Raw genomic sequence first — 27,208 nt, 5'->3', positions numbered from 1 at the left:
ACATCTTGCTGTCTGACTGGCTGGTAAATCTAACGGGAGAAATAAAGAAACATATTACACAGATTCCTGGACCTGCTTAACACCAAACAAATATAAATAAATAAGGTAAGTGAAAGTATGAATTGCTAAAATATACTGATTAAAACACTCTAAATACATTACTTGAAAGTTGGGCACAAAGCTGTTAATAAAATTCAGTGACCCAAGCCCTGTATTCCTTACATGGGCAATTTTCTAATCTTGAAGAGTTTATAAAAAAAGAAATCAGAATGAATCCAACTTTTAAATCAAAACAAACTGGATGTTTTTATAGCCCAAACGTTTCTGAAGACCAGCAGTACCGAGACAGGTGTTCTGTCAAGTTAAAAGGCTGCAGTTTTTGTAGCCAAGAATTACTGGATACTGGCTAAGTGCGTAAACACGCCTAAGCATTCCTTGGTTACCGTCTGTGTAACTGCAAAGTGATCTTCTACATTCAGATTCTAGTAATAGAATTATAGCTGTAGGGTCTAAGGAGAGACTTTAGACTGACCCAGCTTTTAAGAATTAGGACCTAACATGACTGATTTCCTTCACTACCTCAGATTGTATTTTATTTCAGTAGTATAGGAAACACACAAAATCCTTACCAAAAGAAAAAAAAGGTCACAAGTCTATGTTTAAATTTGAAAATAAGCTCTATATTCTTAAACTATAAACCTAACAAAATATTCAGTAGCAGACATTCACACCAAGTCAACACAGAAAAGATGGTGACTCTTTTTGAGGCAAAGAACTGCTAATTAGACAATCAGAGCAGACAACACCTGGTTTAGCAGATACTTGCACCTCCAAGGAAATAAGACAAGGCCCAATTTAACCAAGATCAGAAAGAAGGTCTCCTAGATAAAGAAAAGAGATGAGATTTAGCAAAGATTAAATCTCTGGAGGAATTCAAAGGCGGGAGGAGCTGTAAAACCTAGATTGTTCCAGTAAGTACATCCTCTCAATTGAATGTAACCCGAGACAGAAGATATATTCACTGCCAGGTGGGTATGAGGAAAATCCACACTAAGTCAAACAGAGGACTTTGACGCATATACAAAACCTCTTCGACTTCACCTCCCAGGAGGTAGGTAGACATAAGTCCTTTGCCTGTGAGTGTGTGTGTTTTATTTTGGACCCATACATATCAGCAACACTCAAGCAAACACTAGATTGGTACTTTGTTTTTATTTCCTTACAGATTTCAACAAGTAAACCAAATGGGTGAAGGAAGCTTGAGGAAAAGAAAAGGAGAGGACAATAGAAAGCAGGATGGACAATCCCTTCAGAGCCAAGAACACCAAACGACAAACCTACAAAAGCAGGCAAAGCTTCATCTTTTCCCCCTTCAGTCCATGTGCATGTGAGGGGCTACAGTGGGAGGCAGGAGGGTGCTATCTGTGCATATGCATCATGGTATAAAAACTGCAATTGTATACCAGTTTAGGAAGCACATAATATCTTGACTATGTGGCTGGTTTACATTTTCTGAAAGTGTTAAATAGTTCTGATATAAACACAATTTAGAGCTAATAATATGTAGTTGGAAGCTGATTATTTTTCTGTCTGTTAACTTTGAAACTGAAACTTCACTGGCTCTTTCCACCTATACTCCTTAGAGGCTGAAGTGGAGAGTTCAGCATATTGCTTCAAGTTTGTTAGTGCTTATAGCCATAAAACAGCCACTGGTACAGAAAGACAAGTGACAATTTGTCTCCCCGAGAAAATTACAGATGTTTTAGAAAACAGATGAGTCACTTGTTCTCAGGAGGAAGTGGAATTCCTCTTTTAAGTAACCTGGAAAAATATTCATTACTCTATTCAACTACTAAAATTGTATTATACTAAGAAGTAATTATGAGAATTTACCACTATGTCTCATTTCATTTCAAGGTTGGCCTTATCAGTGGAATCTGTATGATTGTTGGTACAATTATTGGCTCGGGTATCTTTGTTTCTCCAAAAACAGTACTTCAAAATGTTGGAGCTGTGGGTCCTTGTTTAACCATCTGGGCAGCCTGTGGAGTTCTTGCAACATTAGGTAAACAAATCACCAACCAATGCAAATCTTTGCTTAAATCTTTGTATATATTGTTTCTGCATACAACTCTCATTTCAAATTGGCTAATAACATCTAGACTAGGTGCCATATCCTGATTAGTGTAGCAGTACCTGGGCAGAAGTTTAATGTATATGCTGTTTTATTATAAAAGATAAATCAATCTTTTAAACTTGTAAAGTACAACTTCAGCTCATCTTGGAAGCAAGTTTCAGTTTTGCTTACTTCATCCACTATGTGTAAAAGGAGAGAATACTTTAATTGGAGGTAAGATGTGAAATTTACTGTCAGTAAGCTATTTCTGCTATTTTTCTACCTGTGTAACTATGCAAATATAATTTTATAACCTGAAAAGTTATCACTAAGCACATCAAAATATTGGAAGTAGTAAACCAAAAAGGAATTCTTTAGGCATTTTGTCAGATGCACAGCATATGCAAAAAACCTTTACACAGATGCCAGCTACAGCAATAAATCCAGAAATACTGCTGTACTTTAAAGCTGAGCTTCATAGACATTTTACTTGAAAACTGGCACAAGCTGATTTTTTTCAAGTTTCCAAAAGGTAGCTCAGCCACCGCAATTGTCACTTAGATGCTTCTTGTACTGCTGTTTTTACCACAAATCTAGTATGAAATCAGAATGTTTGTACTTTCTTTGTTGAAGTCTTAAAACACCAAATTCTGCCCTGTAAGTTGTTTCAGTGTATTTTTTCCAATTGCTCACAAGCAATTAGTTTCATTTTGCATATAGAGTAAAATCTACAGAAACATGAAAATAATAATGATGCATTGCACATATCCATTTCCTTACATTTTGTAACTACAGAAAATGATAAATCAGTTCTAGCCAGTCATAGCTTAAGTACATGAACTAAATCAGTAACAAAGGCTTTTCTTTTTATTCAGGTGCACTTTGTTTTGCTGAGCTTGGTACAATGATCACAAAATCTGGGGGAGAATATCCTTACCTTATGGAGGCATTTGGCCCAATTCCAGCATTTCTGTTTTCTTGGACAAGCTTACTTGTCACAAAACCCAGCTCATTTGCAATCATCTGTCTCAGCTTTGCGGAATATGCATCAGCTCCTTTTTATCCTGGCTGTGATCCACCCAAAGCTGTCATCAAGTGTCTTGCAGCAGCTGCCATTGGTAAGGTTTGTACTTCCTAAGAAAGGGATGAGATCCATAACTGCATAGCAATTTCCCTTCAGCCCCAGCAAAGAATGCATTGCAACTCAGGGAGACTACAGTAGATTCATGTTCATGAAGACACCAGGAAGCAACCCTATGCTGAAAGCAACAGAACACAATACAGCAAGTCCTTCCCTCAGTAACTACTTCAACAACACAGAAAAATGAGAGGTTTAAAAATGGTTTCTTCTAAGTTTCTTTTAGTCTTTATTAAGACAGATACAGCTATGTAATGAATGCTTACCTCTAGCAGAAGAGGAAGAAAAATTAAGTGTGCAGATATTACTTCTGTATTTGTCAGAATGTTGTGCAACTGCAATATATTTTTTGTTAAAAGCAATATCAACATCTAACAAATTATCCAACCATATTATGTTAAAACCTTCTATCAATAATACACACAAACAGCAGGAGGAAAAATTAATACAGTAAAGGGGAGGGTTAAAAGCTAACTTTTCATTGTATTCTCAAATTTAATGCAGAAATTCATACCTTTACCTCTTTCAGTGGTAATTACGATAGTCAATTCACTGAGTGTGAAGCTGGGAAGCTATCTGCAGAATTTTCTCACGGCTGCCAAAATGATCATTGTCGCAATCATTATTGTAAGTGGAATTGTTCTCCTTGCACAAGGTAATTAAATATACTCTACTTGCAAAAAATTATTTAGCTTCTGCTATGACCATTTGAAAAATTCACACCGATGAAGTGGCACAACAATAAGGCTCTTCACTTGGTGTTTCAGTTCCAGATACTCCACAATATTCTCTTTTAGAGAAGAGGGATGGGTGGGAAATGCAACACTACAGATCAATTAATGAAAATGGGTATTAATTGATTTTAGCAACGAGATGTTTCAAGAGACAAATGAGATGTTAGAATGTTTCTTAATCTGCTGGGGATCAAAGGAACTGACTTCAACACTGATCAATAATCTACATCTTATTTGCAGGAAAAACTGAGAACTTTGAAGATTCCTTCAAGGACAGTACGGTTTCTATCAGTTCTATCACTCTGGCATTTTACAATGGACTCTGGGCATATGACGGATGGTAAGGCTTCTTTACTAGCACTAACAGGGTTTCAAATTAACAGCCTTTACTCCCACCCACAACTCCCCTAACCCTTAAATCCTCAAATTGCTGTTTATTGGTGAAAGAAACCATACTAGATCCTGAAAGGGCTACTGCTCTGCTGCTGAAGTTGCTCTGGTACTGTCGGAATGAGGAGAGTAACAGTTTCATTCCATTAAGTTAAGCAAAAAAGCCCTTCCAAAGCCCCCATAGGTTATCCAGTCAAATTCTATTTCTTCTGAAAAATATAGTGATGTTTCAGTAGTACAGAAGGATGTAAAACCACAAAGTATCAGAATTCCTGAAGTTTAACTTCACCTTCAGTTTCATTTAGAATTGATTTAAAAACATTGAAGTTTTCTTCCCTGAGAAGCTTTTAACTTCAAATCTCTCCATCTGTTTATCCATTATTATCTACTATGTTAGATTGAAGAAAACACAGCTATGGGTGGATTTAGGTTTACATTTATGTTCTACATACAGCATTTATATTTAATACTAAGAAGAGTACTTCCCAGAATTATCTTCCTAAGAATGAATTTATTTACATTTAACTTAATCTCTTCCACAGTCCAGAAAACAGTTTGCACATTTCCTTTCTGGAAACTAAAGGTCATATGAGTTGGTCTAGGGCTCTGCTGGCACATATCCAGTATCAAGGTCTGACCCAATAATGCTATTCCTAAATGCTCAAACCGTAAAACTTTGCATATAGATCCTATTTTGGAAGGAATTAAGAATATAGAAACCTTACCTTAGAACAAAGCAAGTCCCATTTAGATGCTTAAAATTGGCTTTTTGTTTGGATTACTCTGACAGGTTCAATTTCCAAGCTTGAGTGTGTGGACTCTGGTATGTAAGTCTGCTAATACAGATGTTCACTTAGATGTCTATGGTGGCCAGGGAAGCTAAATAATTCTTTCAATATGTAGTGACCAGACACTGACATTCAAAATTGTACTGTTTAACTGTTAATAATCAACTCCTCACATTTTCACAAGTGAATACTAAAAATCATGTTTCAATCTGGTTTACATGCTCTAGCAAAAACGAGCACTTGGAAGTTATAATCCTGATAGGTATAACCCTTAAAAAGGTTTTCATACCAGTTTCATACAGCATGACTTGGAGAACATTTGTGAAACATCAGCAGCCCTGTTTTAGTCCTCGCTTGTGTTTTTACTTGAAAAGACTCAGATACTGCAAAAGCTTCAAGGTAAAAGGCAATGTTGTGAAATTGAGAAAAATATCCTAGCATAACAAAAATTTGGCAGATATTCTATCCAAGACCAAGGACAATCTCACTTCAACATCTCAGAGGTACTTTTAAAGCTGTGAGGAAGAAAAGATAACAGAGGAAAAGACAGGGAACCAAGAGGCTGTCATTTGGATAAGAAGCTCAGAGTTTTTGTCCTGCAGTTTTATCACTTAAAATACTGGTTGTAACTTTTTTCCTGAAAAGGTAAAAAAAAACCACAAAAGAAATAACACCTGACTTCATAATATATTAGTATTTCAACATTTGACTGCTAATAACATTGTATGTTTTTTTCTTCCAGGAACCAATTAAATTACATCACAGAAGAACTTAAAAATCCTTACAGGTAAAACTATATAAGAAAGCCCTGTTTCTAATGCTCAAAAATCAAACACTTAATATATCCGCAGAAGCAGGCATATATTTTGGTTTGGTTTTAAAAACAATGGTTGCTCAAGGTATGAACACTAGCAAACAAAGCTAATTACCACCTATTACAGGCTTCATAAATTTGTATTTTTATTTTGAAAAATCCTGATTCCCATGGCTCTACAATTAAAAAAAAAGGTAAATGGACCTGAAGAGCTTATGGGGAAAAGTGAGAGTCCACAGTTTACTATGACAACTCTACCAGGGATACAGCAATGCTGATGGAGTCTTACTTTTGCATTCTTTAGAAATCTACCGCTATCTATAATTATTGGAATCCCCTTGGTTACAGTTTGTTACGTTCTGATAAACACTTCATATTTCACCGTAATGACTTCAACAGAACTCCTGCAGTCCTCGGCAGTTGCTGTGGTAAGCCACTTTATTTTGTAACACAGCATCTGGAAAAGGCTACGTGCATTACAGTCATGAGCAAAAAGGAATCTGTAATTTTTCTTAAGATACAGTTCATTTTTGTCTAAGCTGTCAGTTTCCTCTTTCCCCATCATCTACGGTTATTTCTTCATCTAAAATTTATTTCACTAACACTAAAATTTAAATGAGTAGTTCTGTCATATCCCAATGGAAAAAAAAAAAAGGCAGTGAATTCCTAACATTTTGTATGCACTGCAGCTCAGAGGCTGACTTGTCTTCCATAAACACCAAAAAGATGAAACAAAAGTATCTGAATGCTGCTTTGCCATTTTCAGTGTTTTGAGTATTTCTAAGAAACAAACACATGTAAAATGACAGCAGATTAAAGTGTGTGTTCAGGAGATCACAGGAAGTAGTCCATAATTCCCTTTCTCCTTACTTTGGGAAAACAAACCAGGTATCTAAAGATCTTTAATTTCTGTATATTTGTTCATTTGTCTCCCAATGCCTCCTGCAATTGCTGCATCTCACCATAACAATAATATTCCACTATAGAGTGGTTCATGAATTAATCCATGTTTTCATTTAACAAAGCGTTCTTTAATAACTACACAAAATGTATGGCATATATGTTTTCACTGGTAAAAGACCTTAGATTACCCATTTACTTTACTTTTAAAAAGGCTCCAGCATTAGTGAATATACCAAATGGTAGCTGAAATGATAAAAATATTTAATTTTAATCCCACATCCCAGACATTTGGAAATAGAGTCCTTCACTCAGCCTCTTGGATAGTTCCTCTCTTTGTGGCCTTTTCTACAATTGGATCTGCCAATGGGACTTGTTTTACTGCAGGCAGGTAAGCTCCCATTCTAAATGTCTTTAAAGTTTTTAAAGGATGTAAAAAATTATATGTACATTTATGTAGCTACACACATAGATACATTCTTCTAATCCAAATGTATGAAATGTAATTAAGAAGTCCCTGCAAATCTAGCTGAGTTTTTAAATTTTAAAACGAGTGGCTATGCAGGTTTGAAAAAGTAGAAAATAAAGTCTCTTATTCTCAAGTTGAAGTAGGTAGATCACAAAAGGTTTTTTCACCTCTCAAGTTTAAAACTATGAATTAAACAGTTAAATACAGCTACTAGTAAGAACATGACTACACCAGTAATGACAAAGGTAAGAAGTAGAAAGAGAAGGTACTCCTGTCTATCACTTGTTCAATACTTCCATTTACTATTTTAAAATATTTAACATTTGAAATCCACCTGAATACAACACAGCTGTAGAGACCAGCTTTTTAAAAGAAGGTTACTGATGCAGCTTTTTGATTTGAAGCACATAAAAAAGGAAATATTTAGTTTAAATGCACACAGATGCTAGCTTTTTCCCCTCAGTTTTAAATTAAGCATGCAAACTAATGATTCTGAAATTAGTTTCATGTTTACTACTTTACTAGAGGTTCAAAACTAGTTTAAAATTCATTGCTTTAATGTTGGCTACTTTCCTTATTTTGGTCTACTACAATACTCCTTAAAATCCCATTGCCTATCAAAGGAAATACTGGTTATTCAGAATTAGCCACACAATAAAGTAAAACTGAAAAGAACATATTTATTTTAGTAAATCCACTTCAAGTCTAGGTGCCACACTAACTTGTTTTTGTCAGACTTGTTTATGTGGCAGGTCGTGAAGGTCACATGCTAAAGGTGCTATCTTACATTAGTGTGAAGCGTTTAACACCAGCACCTGCTATCATGTTTTACGTAAGTATATATTCTAAGTATTGAAAAATTATCAACAAAAGTTTTCCAGTAACACATGCTTTCACATTGTCTTACTAGCACAGTCTTGATGGACTATCTCGACAAGAAAACTGCTATATGAGGCAAACAAAGACTACATAAAACCCCCCAACTTCTCAATTTGAAGTTTCATTCCAGAGCTAGATTTTAAAAAAATCAAAGTATTTAAGAATCCACAGCATGAAAATAAAAATTTGAATGATTAGCATCAGCCTGAAACCATGCCATCACTACCCTATTTCCTCCCTGTAGGAATACTTAATCTCAAAAAAAAAATTCAATGCCTTTACTGAAGTTAAATTTAGAGGATCTTGTTATTTTTATTTTGCCTATTTATCTTATCTTCAAGGTGTAATAAGATAAATTCCAAATTCTACTGCTCTGTCAATTTCCAATAACTTCAAAAACCTAACATATATTTAGTATCTTAACTTCCCAAGGTACACAGTTAACAACAAAACAGATTAAGACTTTTGACTTAAACAGGAATGAAAACTGCACACAAAAATAAACACATTAGAAGAATGAGAAACGCTGTCTTTAAAGGTGCTGCAATACTTACCCTGAAACTATTAAGCAAAAGCATTCCCAGATCACACTCTGGAAACACTGTAAACATGTGCCCAAACTGACACAAGTCAAATTCAGATGTTATTTGTAAATCACTTACTAAACTAATTTCTGTTTTCATTTTTAGGGAGTCATTGCTATTATTTATATTATTCCTGGGGACATCAACACACTCATAAATTATTTTAGTTTTGCAGTCTGGATATTTTACGGTTTAACTGTTTTTTCACTCATTGTTATGAGGTTTACAAGAAAGGAACTCGAGAGACCAATCAGGGTAAGTTCGGCATTCAGTGGCTACTGCATCCCCATAAGGACCAAAATGCAAATCCATCCTAAACATTTGGATATTTAAACAACATTCTCAGGTAGATTCTCCTGTGGTTGGCTGGTTGGTTTTCCCCCCTTACCCAAAATCTAGCCAGTTATTTGTAATTATTCTTTGTTCTGGTTTTGTACTAGAACTAAGCTTCTAAGAACTGGGAAAAGATGACACAATGTTTATTTTTACTCATACAGACCATGGGTACAAGCCAGATTTTCAGGGATGGGAAGCTGAAGTCAACAGACTACCACTGAGTCACTGCTCTGCAGCCAGGTCCTAGATTCGCTGCAATGTTAGGTTTTACACTGCAATTCGTAATCTAGACAAAAAGATCTTAGTCAATGACTTAGCAGAAGAGTTCTCCCTATTTATATGCTTTCAATTGCCCCGATTTCAGAAATTTTAAAAGGAGAGAATGCATAAGGCTATAAAAATATTATGCTTTCATATATGCCACTTCTTTAAAAACTGCAAGAGAACAAACAAGTAATTTGTGCTTCATATCTTGCAGGTACCCATCATCATTCCAGTCATAGTGACATTAATCTCCATTGTACTAGTACTGGCACCAATCATCAGTGCACCTGAACTGGCCTATTTATATTGTGTTTTATTTATACTTAGTGGACTCATATTTTATGTCCTTTTTGTTCATTGCAAATTCAAGTGGCCCCGGAAAATATCAAGTAAGTATACCTCAGATTATCAAGAGGACATTACTAAGCTTTAGATTCAATACTGTAATGAGGGTCATTATATTGTCCATGCCATCTAAATCACACGGGCAGGGTGTGGAGAAAGACTGTTTTCCAGACATATACTGAAGGGCATATGGTAAGCTTTAATGAAGATTTTCTTTCATGACTTTTTGTGAAAAATTGGTTAGATTTCAGGAAAAATGAAACCTAATTCACGCAAAAGCAATACATCACTTTAGTAGCCCCAAAAAAATTACTTTTAAAATGAGTAGACCTATTTTGTCTGTACTTTTTCAGTTGCCTGTATTTCAAAACATAGCTTTAGCCATTAACTAAGAATGAGCAGACATCCATTCTTTTGACTCAAAATACCGTGCTTCTAGATCAGGTTATCAATTTTACTACACTTCATTAAAGTGTGTCAAGACCAAAAATAATCATAGTATTGCTGAGTAAAGTGAAAGCTCCAAGAACCCAGTGTGACCATTTATAAAATGATTTTGCATAGTCTAGAGAAACACTTTGCAACCACCTCAGGGAAAACAGGATACACAGGTATTTCTAAAAGAGAGAGGGGAACTAGCTGAAGAGGACAGAATTAGTAGTGCTATAGACATAAAAAAGTTCATCATCCGTCCCTCTTGCCACTCAGGATTATTAGATATGATGTAATTATGCAATCAGAAGCACTACATTTTAATAAAAGCAAGTTTAGAAACTCTGGAATGTTGTAGCTTGGATCATGAGATTGTTTTTATTCCCCAACTCTTATTTTTTGAGATATAAATACTTAAAAGCCAGATAACTGCTCACAAGAATAATTTTCTCACCTAAAAAACAAAGTTTAAGTCTGAATAGAAACGGTATTCTCTCATAAAGCCTCTAATGATAACTTCTTTCCTCAGAGCCCATCACTATGCATCTTCAAATGCTTTTGGAAGTTGTTCCAGCAGAGGAAGTTAATGAATAAAATATTTTGTATGTACCAGGTTGTTTCTAAGTTCTAAACTGGCTGAAGATGATTAGCACATGTTTATACTTTCTGAATTATGTTCATACTGGTGTATTATTTTGCAACACTTTAGTACTTGAAAAATGTTAAATATGTAACAATAAAACATTTCTGAGCCAGATTACAGTGTCCAGCAGAACAAGTATTCATTATTTGCTAACATGTTATGGTATTTTGTCTTCTTTGTTAAAATTACTCAAAAGAAACCGTTAGGAAGATGGTAAAACTTATCAGCAATGCTACCAAGATGCTTTTGACCACACTACTGAAAGGATGAAGGTATTCATTCATAGTATGACATTTAATGGGCCATACAGAAAGGACAGGAGTGATGTAAAACCAGACTAACTCTATTCTTGGCTTCTCAGACCAAACACAAGCTATCGAAAATTAAAGACTTTTCGAGAAAGTGGGAATCAAGGGAAAATGGAAAACAAAGTTGAAAGGAAGAGAGTAATTTTTAAGGTGCTTTTTTAAAACTAGGATAATAAATTAAAGCTTAATTTCTCAGGTATCTGTTTTCTCCAAGACCATTCAAACTACAGAACGGCAAGTAAATGCCAGAGAAATCCATATTTTCCTCAGCATGAATGATTTTACATAGGTAAAGTCATCATCCTAGAAACATTCATATACATCATCCTGGAAACATACATATTTGGTATCCGACAAGAAGACAAAAAAAAAAGATACCACATTAACAAATAAATCTAAGTAGCTTTTACCTTTCCTGCACAAAAAGCTTACAGATTCTAGGTAACACTTTTTTACTGCGATATTCCCTTGGTACAAACACATTAAGAAAAGATTTTTCTCAAGTCACTTGTCAATATGTTTAAGTGATTAATCTGAGAAAGACTGTTTATATTAAGTCCTCTCCACAACTTCTAAGCACATTTAGCCTAAATATATAACAAGAATATTAAGCAGCTGTCTGAAGATCCTAAGTCCAGACTGTATGTTAGTAAATCCAACTAAAGCTGTTTCTATGATCCTGTAACGACATAAGCCTCATGTTGCTATATTTAATTTTGCACCTACTTAAATGGAAAAAAATTCCTAAAGGTACATATAAAAATGATGGGTTTGATTCATTTAAAGGAGATTTTGTGAGTATGGTCAAATCCATGAAAATATCTGCTCACATATAATTAAGGTAAGACAAAAGCAAAAAGTAAGGTTAACAATAACTAAGGAAGGCAATGGAGAACCTATTTCTAATTATGTCGTTACACATAAAGTGCCTACTTGCCACAGTGTTTCGTCTCAGCCACACTACTACATTTGCAGTTCCTCCATGTCAACTGGTAAAACACTTCAAACAAAACTGTAAGGTTCAGGGTAAGACTAAAGGAATAGAATAGTTCTGTATAAGGAATGACTACTTCAATTTCGTAGGCTGAAGATATAGTCAATTGAGTGATGCGGGGAAAAGTTAGAGAGACTCATAGGAAGAGTTTTAAGTGACAAGAAAACAGGAAAAAACAAGCTATATGTTCCTATTACATCTTGAGGGTATAGGATTTAAAGCAGAGTAAGAATTTCTTCAAAACACAGAAGTTTTTTCACAAAATATGTTGTTTCACTACTGAATTCTTTGGTGCAGGCGAAATGTTACAACCTGATACCGGTGTAACTAAACTAACTTATCAACTCCACAGAACATCTCTTCCTCATGAACACCCTAATCAAAAACTGCTTGAAGTCAAACTAATGTTCTTGGAGTGTATTGCTATATTTTTATGCTGTCCTTTGTAGATGGGCTCTTGGAAGCTGCTAAGAATATGTAGCTAAAACCAGCTTTTGCTTCTACCTTATATAAGGAGCCTTATTTTTCAAACAAAAATTACAGATAATTTATGTATATTAAGTAATCTACTAGATTTATCTGCCAGCAGAAAAATCACCTGACATTATATTTAGATATCAGACAAGTCAAAGAACAATAACAAAAAAAAACCCCCAAAATAAATCCACCACACAAAAAAGAAAATATCCTACCTCATCACTCTTCCTTCAATTAGGTGATCTGACAGTCTTCTGTTTGTATCACGATGAGACCAAAATAGTTACACTAGACACTTCCTTAACAACTTTTACAATTACAGCTTTACAAGTACCTGTACTCAACTGACGGTTATAATTAAGCTCAGTTGTAGTCAGGTTCCCAACAGCACTTATGTTTTTTTAGCCATCCATTAACAACTATAACTGTTTATATTACATGGTGGGTTTCCCCTGGCATCAGCATTAATTTCTTAAATATTCAAAAAGAAGTAGCTTCATTATACACTAAATATTAGAAAATCTCTGTCAGTGTAAACATATTAATACAGTCCTTCTGCCATTCTCATTCTTGCAGTAAAGGGATCTCAAAAAGTTTCTTAAAAGAATAATTCCCAACAAAACATTAGGCTTTTTAAAATGAATCTGTGAAGTTAAGTCTCCATCTTAAATCACCATACAGTTATTCTGGAGAAACTCATGTGCTTTAACATTTACAGATGCAATTTGTTCTGGACATGCACAAAATTAAGTGAAAAAATAATTTACTGAAAGATTATATATTAAAAGGCAAAGTCTTAGGGCTGAACAGAAAAAATTTTATTGCTCATTTGTAGAAGTAAAGAGAGACTTCGATAAGTAAGAGCAAATGAAACGAGTCTTCACGAAAAGTGAAAATGTCTAACTGAAAATAAATACATTCCACAGAAGCTATAGAGCAGCTAGTTACTGCAGTGAGTTGCTACAAGTGAACAGAATTCCAATTAATAAAGAAGAATTGCCACTGGAGTTATTTCTTGATGCAGAACTGACAAATATTCTTGCCAACACACTGGTACTACATGAATGAGGGATACAGTAATCACTACAGTATCAAAAAAATCACTAATTATCACTAACAAAGCAAATTTATTTGAAGTACACTAGAAGCTCTGTAATTACTAATACAATTGATTCATGTTTTACCATTTGGACAGCACATGTACATACATGCACAGCGTCATTAAAGCTAACAATTTTGAAGTGAAGGCACTGGAAAACATATGAACAAAGTTCGTCTGTAGAGTACTTCTGCAGATTCTCAGAGCCCAAAGGTAACAAGTTCGTTCACTACTTTTCTCCTAAAAATATAAGCAGTTCTGCAACCTATATTTTTAGCATTATTGACTTCAGTGGAAGACTCATGCAAGAGACACTATTTTGAAGCACAATACTTAAACTATCTGTCGCCAAATGACTCATCACTTTCTGCTCCACTGTCTTCTGAGAAGTCAAGCAGTTCTTCAGTTGCCACAGCAGTGGAATAGAGTTTTTTAGTACCTAGAAGTAATTAGCAAAGTGTAATATTTACAAAGCAAGAAAAAAAATACGAGCTTCAGAACAAATACACCATAGTTTTGTGGGTTTTAATACCAAACCAACAAAAAAAATTCCAGTTTAGACTACAAACTAGACCAAAACACTAAAACTTAAAACTGTTTTTTGTTTGTGCTATTTTGATAGAAATATACCATGCTGCCTATAGTTTGCTTTTAGAGGTCCTCTCACCCACTTTTGAAGTATGTCACCAAGTAAGCTGTCACCTACCTAAAATAAATATTTCACATAAAGCCTATGCAAAGATGAGGATGCTAGTCATCTTACACATTATAAATGCTGACTTGTTTGTTCCTTACCAACTGGAAAAAGGCTGTTATCTTCAAAATCTTCCCAGTGTTCAAAATCAAGAGACACACGAAGTTTCTGTTAACAACAACATTGTTTAAAATACCTGTGCTGACACAGTGAATATGTTCAGAACAATCAATAATTCTCAATTTCTACTTCACCTCATTCTTCAGTAATTTGTGCCACTCTCCTTTTTTCTCTTTCGTGAGAACAATAACAGCCTCTTTATCCTTAATCATACAGGCAGACTTTTCTGCAAGTATATATTGGTGCAGCTCCATGTCAGCCAAATAAAGCTTCTCTTCTGAACAAGCACTACATTATAAAAAAGTTTAAAAAAGTAAAATGAATGCAAGCTGACAGTCAATTTTGTTCACTATACTTAAATTCCTTAAACATACCTGAAAACCACCCTGTCTTTAGACAACTCGCATTTCCACTCAGTTACACGTGTTATTTTAACCTTTGCTGTAACAGTCTCTTCATTTTGAAACCATTTAATTTCTGGATAAAAGCTAAAATAAAGAGAGTTTAAATTTTTTTGTTTGTTTTCTAAAGTAGCAAGCAACTGAGTTTTAGACAAGCTGTCTCGCCTAAGTGAGACCTAAGTGCACATAACTCCAAGTCATAGTTTATATCCATGGTCTGAAGAAGCGTTTGTTTTCATTGACTTCCTAGGGCTATGGTGTCTAATCAAAGATTACATCATTTCAACACAGAAAGGTTACTTCCAGAAGTAAATAAAAGAGTGAAATTAATTACATATCTAATGAATATGTAAACGTAAAATTAATAATTAATTAATGGATTCACAATATATTGTGTATATAGATACCTACCCAACAGCAACAGTAATCTCAAGCTCAACACTGATGTAACAAAATACTTCTACCTGCATTATACCTACTCACAGAACAGTAAGGATGATTGTCCTATTTTTCAATTCATGTTAAGAAGAGCAAGAATGGGAACAAATCACTCTAAATTTTTTTACCATTTACGTTGTTGCAGGGTAGACTCTTCTGTGCCCTTAGTTTGAGCCACACCATCTAAAAATAAGAAATCCAGAAAGATATTTTATACTTATCTATACTACAGAAACCATGTACTTCCAGACTATCCCAGTACTATTATAAAAATAACTTGCTAGCAATCATATTACTAGTGCAAGATTGTATTTAACATTCATGTCTCTCTCCATCATTTTTGGACAATCATGGAGGACAGGCGAAGTGCCCGAGGACTGGAGAAAGGCCAATATCATTCCAGTCTTCAAAAAGGGCAGGGAGGATGACCCAGGAAACTACAGGTCAGTCAGCCTCACCTCCATCACTGGAAAGGTGATGGAACAACTCATCCTGAATGTTATCACTGAACACATAAAGAAAAAGATGGTTATCAGGGGGAGTCAACCGGGATTCACAAAGGGAAATCCTGTTCGATCAATCCGATAGCCTTCTATGAGTGCATAACCGGCTGGCGAGATGAGGGGAGAGCAGCAGATGTCATCTACCTTGACTTCAGCAAGGCTTTTGACACTGCCTCCTGTAACATCCTCATCAGAAAGCTCAGGCAGTGTGGCTTGGATGAGTGGACATGAGGTGGATCGAGAGCTGGCTGAATGACAGAGCCCAGAGGGTGGTGATCAATGGCACAGAATTGAGTTGGAGGCCTGCGGCCACTGGAGTTCCACAGGGATTGGTTCTGGGGCCAGTCTTGTTCAATATTTTCACCAATGACCTGGATGAGGGGACAGAGTGTACCCTCAGCAAGTTCCCTGATGACACCAAACTGGGAGGACTGGCTGATTCCCCAGAGGGCTGTGCTGCCATTCAGCGGGATCTTGACTGGCTTGAGAGTTGGGCAGAGAGGAATCTCCTGAGGTTCAACAAGGACAAGTGCAGAGTCCTGCATCTGGGAAGGAACAACCCCATGCACCAGTACAGGCTGGGGGTCAAACTGCTGAAGAGCAGCTCTGCAGAGACTTGGGAATCCTGATTGATAATAAGCTAAACATGAGCCAGCAATGAGCCCTCGTGGCCAAGAAGGCCAATGGCAGCCTGGGATGCATCAAGAAGAGTGTGGGCAGCAGGTCAAGGGGGGTTCTTCTCCCTCTCTACTCTGCCCTGCTGAGGCCTCATCTGGAGTCCTGTGCCCAGTTCTGGGCTCCTCAGCTCAAGAGGAACAGGGAAGTGCCAGAGAGAGTCCAGCACAGGGACACCAAGATGATCAGGGGAATGGAACATCTTTCATATGAGGAAAGGCTGTGGGAACTGGGGCTGTTTAGTCTGGAGAAGAGGAGATTGAGGGGAGATCTTATTAACATTTACAAATATCTAAAGGGTGAGTGTCGGGATGTTGGGAACATCCCTTTTTTCTATAGTAGCTAGCAACAGGACAAGGGGTATGGGATGAAGCTGGAACACAAAAAGTTCCACTTAAATGTAAGAAAGAACTATTTCACTGTGAGGGTGATGGAGCAGTGGCACAGGCTGCACAGAGGGGCTGTGGAGGCTCCTTTCTCGGAGGTCTTCAAGACCCGCCTGGACAAGTTGCTATGCGACCTGATTTAGGTGACCCTGCTTCTGCAGGGGGGTTGGACTAGATGATCTCTAAAGGTCCCTTCCAATCCCTACCATTCTATGATTCTATGATTCATATTGGGTATTTCGTATTTGGAAGGATTTAATACAGTTAGTACTGCAAATGAAAATTTTGAACTAAAGGGAGTATTATAGTTGTTATAAGAAAATTAAAACAACAGCACACAAAAAATGCAGTTTTCTAGGCCACGTAAAGGTTTTTCCAATTTCAAAACTTCTTTTATTTGAAACCCGAAACCTGTCATTTATGATGGGTTTGTATGGAGCTGCTTGTGCTTGTTAAGAGCAGGAGGTAGCTACAGTGCTGTTCCTTACCATATACAGTTCCTGAAACTTCCCCCAGCTCTGAGTTGGGCCCACCTCTGGCCTGGCCACGCCAACCTGACGCTTCTGCCATCACTGTTTAAGAACAGAAATTTGTAGAAGAGGAGTACAAGAAAGAGGCAACTACATGGATCCCACATAGTCAGCTAGAGAGGAAGGGAGGAATGCCAGACAAGAGACTCCCCCTGCAGCCTGTGGTGAGAGAGCAGCTGTGCCCCTGAGATCCAGAGGGTAATGGTGGGTCTGAGAGCTGCCCACAGCTCGGGATGACCCCCATACCAGAGGAGGGGAGTGTTGTGGACCCTGACCCAGAGGAAGCAAAGAGCAGCTGCAGCCTTTCACACATTCCATTCAGAGCCAGCTAAGTCTCTCAAGGAGACTATTTCCCAAAGAGTAATAAAGTTACATTAACGTGGCTTACTCTGGCATCATGTCCATGTTGCTAATCATAAGGTATTTGTGGCTTACTGTAAACACTAGCTATATGGTGCTATTCTATATACTCAAGAGAAGTCTGCATTTGCTAAAATCACTTTTAGGTTGACATTTTAGCACCTAACTTTCATGTTTTGGAGTTTAGAATTATGAAAGTGTTTACCACATGGATAATTCCCAGAAGTAATTTTAGAAGAATCACAGTTCTCAGTAGAATTTTCTTGTATTAACACTTCCTTGGGATTGGACACATTCTCTGCACCAGTTATATCTTCCTTTATGCTTCTTAACACAAAAGAGACAATTTTTAACGCAATGGTTTAAATATGTTTAGTATCACAGAAACAACAGCTTTAACTAACTTGCCCAACTCTGAGACAACCTTACAATGCCCATATTGTTTATGAAACAATACTTACTCTTTGAAAGAGCATATCTGAGATTTCTCTCTTCCTTGTAAACATTAAAAAAAAAAACCTTGGTCAAAGACATTAAAATTATATTTTCAAGGACAGACTGTCAAACTGAAAATTGTCTAAAAAAACTCCTGAACAAGGTGCCACTCATCAGAGGCCAGAACAAAACACCTTCAGATGTCTTGTTCATAAGCACTTTAAATCAAGGGTCGTTGCTCTGCCAGCAAGGGAATGCACAACAAGCTGGAAGGAAGGACAGCTGACCTGAACTAGCCAAAGGGCTACTCCATACTGTAGGATGCTGTGCCCAGGAAAACATCTACTTAATTGTAGCATTCTTTTTTAATAAATTGTATGCTCAAAAAAACTTGTAAACTCTTACAAAGGCTCCAAGTTTTCTGCACGATCCACTATGTTCATGTGGCTGCACAACTTCTGAAGTTGTGTTATATGTTCTGGATTGTCAGTTCCCAGTCCTGTAGACAAAATCTCAGATCGAACGTCATATTCATTGACAGACATCTTCAAATCTGGAAGCCTGGTAACCCGGACCTTGAATTACAAAACACACCAAGTTGAAACCATAACTCGTAAGTAGTCTCTCTCTAACTCTAAGCTGCTCTAAGTAAAACTTTAAACATGTACCCATTTATTTCTACCTCTAAGTATTTTGCTTTCTCCAGATGTTCCAACAGGCACGTACCCATGTTTAATTCTTTTCCATATATTGCCATCTTTTTCATCATAATAGTGTCGTAAGTAACTAGTAGCTAGCTCCATGTAACACAACCAAGATAGCAACCAAGTAAACAATCTGAGCCCTGATTACACAAGTTACAGCTAAAATACACACCACACAGAACAACTTCCTAGACCAAAATATAAGAAAACTGCTTGGGGGACACAGAAAAACTCTAAACAAAAACATAGCAATCAGAAAAAGGCTGAGATATGCCATATGGAAAAGGAAGCTGCTAAAGAGAATTACTTCCAGTAATTCCCCGTTTCCACTTCATTTTTCATCTGAAATTGACTGAATGGTCAGATAGAAAACAGCATCACACATTCCAAAACACTAACTTACTGTACTCTTTGACAGGACCAAGCAGCCACAAGAGGCACATCATGGTCCTGAGACGGAGGGGTGGCCTTTCTGATGAACTTGTCCAGATAATTTAAAAAAAAAAAAGTTAAATATTCCTCAACTTGTAAGTCACCTTTGATAATTTCATTTTATGAGCAAGGGATTCCGTGAAGAGTTTTAACAGACAGCACTGAAATGCAAGTAGCTTGTTCATGCTACTAGGAATGGCTTAAAAAAGCATCTTATTTTTTGCCCTTTGATTTAACTGTCAGAATAGATTCCTGTCCTTCAAAATAACCAACTCTTTAAGCAAAACACATCTCTAAGTCAATCTCCTACGAACAAAGTTTTGGGAGAATAGGAGAACGCTCAGAGAAAACACTCATTGCATGGAGGGCTATTACCTTCTAGTCAGTATTACTGAGAAGAATATTTGGTCCAGGTCAGTGCCTTTATTACAGGCCAGGGAACTGACAGAACAAACATGGCACTGACTGTAATATTTTCATTTCAGGAAAAGCTGAAGAGTAGACTCTGAGAAAACCAATAATTAAAACAATTTGATCACATGCCTGAGATTATTGCAATAAGTTATCTCAGTTTATCACAGAATGGCTGTGGCTGGAATGGCCCTCTGGAGATAATTTCATCCAAACTCCCTGCTCAAGCAGGGACACCTAGAATCATGTGCCCAGGACTACATCCTGATTACTTCTGATTATTTCCAAGGGCAGAGACTCTACAGTCTCTGAGAAACCTGTTCCAGTGGTCAGACGACACCACAGTAAGTTATCCAACAGTATTATCTGAATACCGTGTGTAATCAAATTAAACTTGGAACAGGCAGAAGCAAAGAAAAGAAGAGGTGCTCTTGCTAAAGGAGTTTAGATACAAATATGTGGTAATGCTACAATTCTATACCTACCATCGGGTCAATCCAAGCTGTGTTTCCCAAGGTAAGTACTACTTTCGCTTTGTGTAGTTTTCCTTTAACTTTTTGATGAATAGAATTAGTTACCTAAGGAAAAAAAAAAATTCACTGCACTTAAAATGAATACTGACATAACTTTACAATAACTAGAATGAAACAAATCTTCCAAGCTTAAAAATGACAAGAGTATTAAACAAATAAAACCAGATTTTATTAGCCATTAAGGAAGGAGCTTCCTTAATGGGACAGTACTCAAACACAGTTCAATTTACAGAGGCTACCCTTCCCCTGTTGAATCCCCACAGATCCAAAAGCAGCAATAATTTTTTCTGGAAGAAGATACTGAATTTAGAAGAATTGAAGAAAATAAAAAATCCCATAAATCTCATTTGATTATTTTGCAGGAAAATAAAACAAGAAAACTGACTTCTTAGAATCCAGCCCAATAGTAGATATTTCTTGTTAATACTAACGAGGAATTAAATTTGAAAACTAAGTTTGCAGTTCGTTACTGTTTTCTTACAGAAATAACACATAAAGAGAAATAAAAGAACGTACCATTGAAAATCTGATATATATTACCTTTGGGTTCCACTCAAGTTCATTATCAATGGGTTTTACTCTACAAACTACAAATTCCACAGCCTGAGGTGGCAGACACTGAAACTTTGGAGGTAAGTGAAGCAGCTGGTAACTTTGGACTTGACACGTTCTGCCTTCATCTATATATTTAATTTCAACACTATAGAACATATTTTCCTTCTCTTTTGGGGAAATATCTAGCACCTGAATCCTTCAGAGTTGGAGAGGAAACACAGAGTTAATATAGTTGTAAAGCTTCTTCACCTACTTGTGTCTAAAAAAATTAAATTTTCATGGCAAAATATTCAATGGTGTGTATGTGTTGTCATTCTGGCTTCCATTCAGTAAAGACAGCATGTAAGAGCTTTTTAAAGAACAATTTCTATAGCAGAGATTTTTTTGCTAGTTTTGATGGTGGGTTAACTTTAACTTAGCAGTAAAAGTTTTAAATTACTTTGTATTAAAAAGTGCACATGAATAATTTAAAACAAAAAATCCACATTTTTACCTGTGAACAACTGTCTTCTCACATAAACCATAAAATGCTAGCTTCTCCACATTTTTAACAGCAATCTTATTACCAGGTTCCTTAAAATACCTATTAATTTCTTCGGCAAGAATTGCATATTGGTCCTTCTGCTGATCTACTATTCGACCGAAGTAGTTTGTTGCATTTACAATGTGGAGAGGCAGAATCTGAAAGCATAAAATACGTTATAAAAAAGACAACTGATGGTTTCTAAAGTTAATGAGATGTTTTAATATTTAAGATGACCTAACTCTTCCCAGCCTAAAGAGATGACAAATACTGCTGTATACATGTATTTCAGAAGATTATGACCTATTATTACTCAAAAGATTCTGAATAATCCTGAATGAATGAATCCTTATGAATAGTAATCGTCCATAGCCCAGTCCAGATTGGACAGAAGTTTATAGAGCAAGATCTATTAGGTCTTGGTGGTATTCCACTTAAATGAACACTAGCTAACTACAGTATTACCTGTCAAGCTACTAACCACTAAGGCATTTCACATCATTCAAGCTTAATTTTAATTGTTCTCCAACCTTAAAGTGAGATTTAGAAGAACTGACTGGGGAAGCATGACGCCTTCACTCTTTTTGCACGGAAAATGCTTGAAAAACTATCAAGAACACCAATTCACAAAATGCTGGGTGCATTTCATCCAAAGGCTCAGCTGACTGTATGAAGCCAGACAGAAAAGAAGACCAGAAAAGTAATTTCCACTTACTAAAAATCCTAAAACCCTCACAATGCAACTAGAGATTCTTAAAGGAAAGTAACATTATACTGAGTTCCAAACAAAAAAGACAGTGAACACTTATCCAATTGACAATTGATTTGTAAGACATATATCCAGGCTCTGCAGTCAGCAGAAGCAGAATTAGATGACGAAAGAGGCCACAACTGCTGTCCTGAGTGCACAAAAGGGAAGTAACAAGTTTATAACAGGAGTATTATGAAATCTGTCCTGGTTTCAAGCACTCAAACTGTGTGTATATATATATATAGGTTATCAAAGAGTTTAACTGCCAGCTGCCAACAAAAGGTTATTTATTAGGCGGAAATGGAGTGACACCAAGGAATCCACCCACTTTTTATTTTCTATTCTCACAACCTATGATTTTTGTGAATGGATAACACCCATTGATTGCATGACCTGAGCGCACCTGAATTCTAGCAAAAGACAGGACACGAAGAAAGAGTAAGCAGCTCATCCAAAAAGGAAAGCACCCAGCAGTTCTCACATCCAAGTACTAACTTTGAAAGGAAGCACCAATGTCTACACATCTGCCCTCAGCAATCATTATCCAACATGGAGATGAGAGAGAGACTGCAGTGCTGCTGTACAGGAAGACACTCTAGTAAAGCGGGCACTGAAAAGCCAAATGAAGGGGAGCTTGAAATACAAACTGTTACTGAGATGTGAAGAACCACTATAGCAAAGTCAAACCAGTAACCATGAAGGTTTCATGACTAACTACTAAAAATGGCAGTCTGAATTTAACAGGATTCTATCAAAATTGTTTTCAAAACCATAATGACATCTTAGTAGGAAGTAACTGTTCGATCTAGAAGAGAGAATTTTTATCCCATTTCTATTGATAGTGCAAATGAAAATATTTGCTTCAACTGACAAGGCCAGAATATACTCATTTTTCAGGAAGTTTGCATCAACATGACACATAAGGAAAAATCCTCACTTTAACTTCTGTTAAACAGGCATGATCTTCCACTTCAACATTTCTTCACTCTAGAGGATTGTGTTTGCTCTACTATAAATAAAGTTTACAGGAACTTTAATCTTTGCCTAATTTGGTTTATGTTCTAAATTGATAGAGGAAAGAAATAAACAGAACAAATGCCCTCTTCCCATAGAACATGAGCCTCCAATGCAGGAGAAAACCTAAGGTAAACTCAGAATCACTTACAAAATAATTTTAGGTCAAGCTAAAGATTAAGGGAAGATCTGACACACACTTAAGCAACGGAGAAACTAAAAAAGCTAAAAATCTCCGAAATACCTAAGAGATATGGTATACATTCTACATTAATATTAAGGTAATATGCTAAGGAGATATTTAAGATGTGTTCTTGGTACACCAAATCAAAGAAAAAGAAAAAATACCTGTAACTTACCATCACATATCCAGGTGTTTGTGTCATTGTATCTGGGATATGCTGGGGCACATCTATTTGTAAATTAACTTGATGACGATCCGGACACACTGTTCTATTTCTACATATTTAAAAACTGGTTTTAGAACAAAGCCCTTTTAGTTGTAAACTCTTTTTGATGTGGCTTACGACATCTTTTAACACTAATAATTCATCAGCCCTCAGTATTCAATTTCTGTTTCAAGTAGCACCAATGACTGGAGATTAGACAGAAGTGGACAAAAAGCTCTTGTTGGAAAAGTTTATAGAACAAAACCAAAAGCCACCAGGAAACTGGTTTCAGAATAAAACAAATACTAACACTCAATTTTGTGTTACTTGCAACAAGGGTCATCCACACTAGAAGGTATATCTAAGGGCTTCATCCAAGGCCCTGTGTAGAATCCAGTTAGACACAGCTCAGAGAAGTCATCATCTACTTACCTAATCTGGAGGGACAGAAGACAAGAGAGGAAAGAGCAAACCATAAACCTTGGGCAATTATGGGCTAGAATACTAATAAAAAAAGAGCCTGAAGCTCCCTCAAGAACATTTGGACAGGAATGATAATGAATTATGATATCCTGTCAGGCTGCATGAGATTGGTCTCCAGGAAAGGATAGTATTTTGATTTTTGTAGCGGTATCTAAGAAGAGTGAAACTGATGCAAAAATAACCACAAAAAAAAAAAGTCATGAGCAAAAAATGGTTTCATAAAAGCATCCAACAGGAAAACTGAGCAAGAAAATAGAAGCAGTCATCATTGAGGCACCTTTCCTTTCTACCACCTTCCTACACCAGTATGGGTGGTAAGAAAGCTTGGTAATTCCTTACCTGCAAGTCCCAAATGTTTTAAGATGGGTACACAGTGGCCTTGACAATTTCTGGTATTCTTCATCTTTTAGCATCTTGGCAGTCAAATCATGCAGTTCTGGTGGAATTTCAGCTTCTGCATGCTGCAAATAGCGGAGGATCCCAAGTGCATCCCACTCATTGTTTTCTGTTAAAAGAATGACTGACTGGGGCCTTGTGTACTCTTGATCTACAGAAGAATCCTAAAACAAATACATACACATTTTTAAAAGCTTCTGCGTATCCACTACTTTGTGATCAAATGCAGTATTAACCAATTAAAGATTTGTCAAACCTTTATCACATTACAGAAGTTGTCAGACATGCTGTGTAGACGATGAGCAAAGATTCTTGGAGAAGGAAAACTGAAATGTATCACACAAGTGGCATCTGTAATTTCCAAAGACTGCATGCATTCATCTGTTAAAACTAAGCACATGGTTTATACACACTTGTAAGTGTAATACTCGAAGCATGTGAAGTATGACATCACTTTAACAATGGCTGTTTCTGTCTCTCCATCCACTGATTTAAGAATTAAGAAAAAAGGTCTTTTCCAAACCACTTCCATAAGTATACAATGGACACAGCATTTCATGTGAATCTCTAATAATCTAGCATAATTCTACATTTTGTATCAGTATTGCAGAATAATTAGAGTATCTCATAGCCAAATACTTGACAAGAGTAAGAAAGAAAACCAAGTAATGCAGAAATACTAACACCTTTGTATGAACTTACAAAGAGATGCAAGTCAAGCTTCTTGCTTCTAATATATAAAAAGAAAAACTTAAATTTGAAACTTGGTAAGAGTCTTTGATTTTGCGAGTAACTTGAAAAATCAAATTCTACCAGAACAGATAGGAAATTATTACAGGAAGTCCTTGGAGTTTCAAACTAAAGACATCCTCTGTAGTAGGAGACAACCGTGAAATCATAGAAATTCTTTGAAAGTACTAGTAGTTCTTTCAACTCATGCATCAAAATATCTCACCTTTACACTTCCTCCAACAAATAAGGTTTTCCCTTATAGCAGTTGAGCCAGCAAAAACAACGAATAAAGAAAAAAAAGAGTAGCAGTAGAACTAGTAAGCAAAAAGATAACCAGAAGGAATTTATAGGGGACTGTATAACCTAATGGAAGTATTTAGTGCAGAACATGAGTCATGACAAAGACATAATCACAACTAGACAAGAATACTCACCTAACACAACATGTGTGCCAGAACTATACTTGTTTTTCCACTGCTCTAAGATATATTTCAAATTAAATTCATTCTCTTCATGTATTTTCAAGGCAAATATTGAGTTACTCTTCAGTGTCTGGATGACAAAGTAAGAAGTTATACATTCTTCCAATACAGCAAGAACTGATCTAATAAACAGTCTATCTTATTAGTGTCTACCATACCTCAGCTACTGTAAAGAGAGATAAATGAAAGAGTGAATGAAATGTAAGTTTTTATACGAAAAAACTTATTAGAGATTATGAAGATTAAGGTTTCTAATTTCATGAATAAACAGAAAACTAATTAAGCTCACATTCTTACAAAGTAATAAATTAAATGACGTTTAGAGCAAGTAAAAATTCTATCTGAAGCTTTCATCACCACTGTATTTTGATTCTACTACCTAACTACATGCAGGCTCATGTTTCAGTCTCAGACTGAAATTAAAGTACAGAAGAGATTTTTCTTTTGCTATAATATCTGAAAAAAGAACTACTGCAGGAAAGAAAAGGTGTAAAACTGGAGTATGTACTATTGCAGACTAACTACGAAGCAGTTTTATGCTATCTTTCCCTCGTGCCCTATGACTTGAAGCTTAATTAAATTCTGCTAGACTTCCACAGGATGACAGAAAACGTTTCCTTCAAGTCAGAAAAACGGTCTCCTACAATTTCAACTATTCCCAAATAGAAAGCAACAGAACTTCTTAACACAATAGGTTAAAGTTCTCCACCCCTATACCACTTCTGGAAACAGTTAAAAAAAAAAAAAAAACTAACAGAACCTTTTTCCAGTGAAAGTCAGTTTCACTCAATTCAAAGCTCCAACCTGACAGACAGAACAGTTAAAAATTTCATCATGAATGCATTCTATGTCAGACATTACCGTCAGGCTTTCTTCTAGGTGGCAGAAGGGCAGGGTTGAGGCTATTTTTAGCAGTAGTTAAATTCCAAATTCACAAACCTCTTTTATTCTTAGAAATCAAGATATTTTAGTTTGTTATATCTTAGTAATTAAAAACCCCACTTATCTATGTAAAAGTATGCTTACCTGGTGAACCATTTCTGCCTCATTTACTGAATTAGTGAATATCAGCACCTTCTGAAGATTACTGTGGGTAAAATCCAGTATTTTGAGTAACGCAGCAGTTCTTTCACTGTCCGTACAAAGCTGTACAACCTAAAAGTGGATACAAATCGGAGGGCTGGTAATTCATGTAATCTATACATGCTTTACCGTGTATTTCTTCTTTTAAGAAGCATTAAGCATTGTTATATACCAAAGAACATCAGTAAATCATAAATCTTCTGTTTAACTTACAAAAGATAAAATTCTCACAACGGGTATGAATTTTTGACAGCTTTCAGAAGCATAATTAAAACCCATCACAATCAAAATCTCACATTAATATTTTCTTATACATTTAATTTTTGATGATCTGTCAGTGTTGAAGTTTATCATTTAAGTACCACTGAAAAAGTTTCACATTCCATAAGCATAGTGCACTACCTGAGATAGTCTTAAAAAAAAAAGCATCAAAATATGGACATTTTTAGTCCTGCCAAATCACTAGAC

The 27,208-nt window shown here is 36.1% G+C and overlaps 2 protein-coding genes across 8 annotated transcripts in view; one reads left to right on the top strand and one right to left on the bottom strand.

Moving 5' to 3' along the window:
• On the top strand, window positions 1-10,867 carry SLC7A9 (solute carrier family 7 member 9). 2 transcript variants are annotated; one of them, XM_062007490.1, is made up of 13 exons: window positions 1-105; window positions 1,226-1,349; window positions 1,918-2,065; window positions 2,992-3,234; window positions 3,784-3,909; window positions 4,229-4,328; window positions 5,909-5,953; window positions 6,285-6,408; window positions 7,168-7,271; window positions 8,085-8,181; window positions 8,918-9,067; window positions 9,627-9,801; window positions 10,719-10,867. In XM_062007490.1, the coding sequence occupies exons 2-13, from the start codon at window positions 1,245-1,247 to the stop codon at window positions 10,781-10,783; spliced, it is 1,482 nt and encodes a 493-aa protein (XP_061863474.1). In that variant the 5' UTR covers window positions 1-105; window positions 1,226-1,244; the 3' UTR covers window positions 10,784-10,867. The 2 variants fall into 2 exon arrangements, with proteins under 2 accessions (XP_061863474.1, XP_010205985.2); XM_010207683.2 differs by lacking the exon at window positions 1-105 and adding an exon at window positions 1,018-1,111.
• Window positions 10,868-13,513: 2,646 nt separating this feature from the next.
• The window catches only part of TDRD12 (tudor domain containing 12), a 28,748-nt gene continuing 15,053 nt past the window's right edge, over window positions 13,514-27,208 (bottom strand). For 4 of the 6 annotated variants that reach the window (XM_062007629.1, XM_062007630.1, XM_062007631.1 and 1 more), the window contains 16 exons: window positions 26,684-26,812; window positions 25,610-25,727; window positions 24,700-24,833; window positions 24,387-24,607; window positions 23,535-23,634; window positions 21,381-21,568; window positions 20,873-21,083; window positions 20,285-20,377; window positions 18,658-18,827; window positions 18,023-18,144; window positions 17,416-17,499; window positions 15,492-15,546; window positions 14,899-15,012; window positions 14,659-14,812; window positions 14,506-14,572; window positions 13,514-14,149 (listed from right to left, as the gene is read on the bottom strand). In XM_062007629.1, coding sequence (XP_061863613.1) covers window positions 14,049-14,149; window positions 14,506-14,572; window positions 14,659-14,812; window positions 14,899-15,012; window positions 15,492-15,546; window positions 17,416-17,499; window positions 18,023-18,144; window positions 18,658-18,827; window positions 20,285-20,377; window positions 20,873-21,083; window positions 21,381-21,568; window positions 23,535-23,634; window positions 24,387-24,607; window positions 24,700-24,833; window positions 25,610-25,727; window positions 26,684-26,812 — 2,061 coding nt within the window. In that variant the 3' untranslated portion in view covers window positions 13,514-14,048. The remainder of the gene's footprint in view (window positions 14,150-14,505; window positions 14,573-14,658; window positions 14,813-14,898; window positions 15,013-15,491; window positions 15,547-17,415; window positions 17,500-18,022; window positions 18,145-18,657; window positions 18,828-20,284; window positions 20,378-20,872; window positions 21,084-21,380; window positions 21,569-23,534; window positions 23,635-24,386; window positions 24,608-24,699; window positions 24,834-25,609; window positions 25,728-26,683; window positions 26,813-27,208) is intronic. The other 2 variants (XM_062007632.1, XM_062007633.1) reach the window with 2 other exon arrangements.

This window comes from Colius striatus, chromosome 14 (genome assembly GCF_028858725.1).
Source record: "Colius striatus isolate bColStr4 chromosome 14, bColStr4.1.hap1, whole genome shotgun sequence".
In the NCBI taxonomy this organism is placed as follows: domain Eukaryota; kingdom Metazoa; phylum Chordata; class Aves; order Coliiformes; family Coliidae; genus Colius; species Colius striatus.
The sequence above is the reverse complement of the archived record's forward strand: the minus strand, read 5'-3'. Positions and strand labels throughout refer to the sequence as shown.

What these genes read in the sequence shown, in the direction of transcription:
- SLC7A9 (XM_062007490.1), top strand. Translation starts at nt 1,245, where the DNA reads ATGGGTGAAGGAAGCTTGAGGAAAAGAAAAGGAGAGGACAATAGAAAG. An exon ending in AGTCCTCGGCAGTTGCTGTG is followed by an intron (nt 6,409 to 7,167) that starts GTAAGCCACTTT and finishes CCCACATCCCAG; the next exon opens with ACATTTGGAAATAGAGTCCT. An exon ending in AACTCGAGAGACCAATCAGG is followed by an intron (nt 9,068 to 9,626) that starts GTAAGTTCGGCA and finishes CATATCTTGCAG; the next exon opens with GTACCCATCATCATTCCAGT.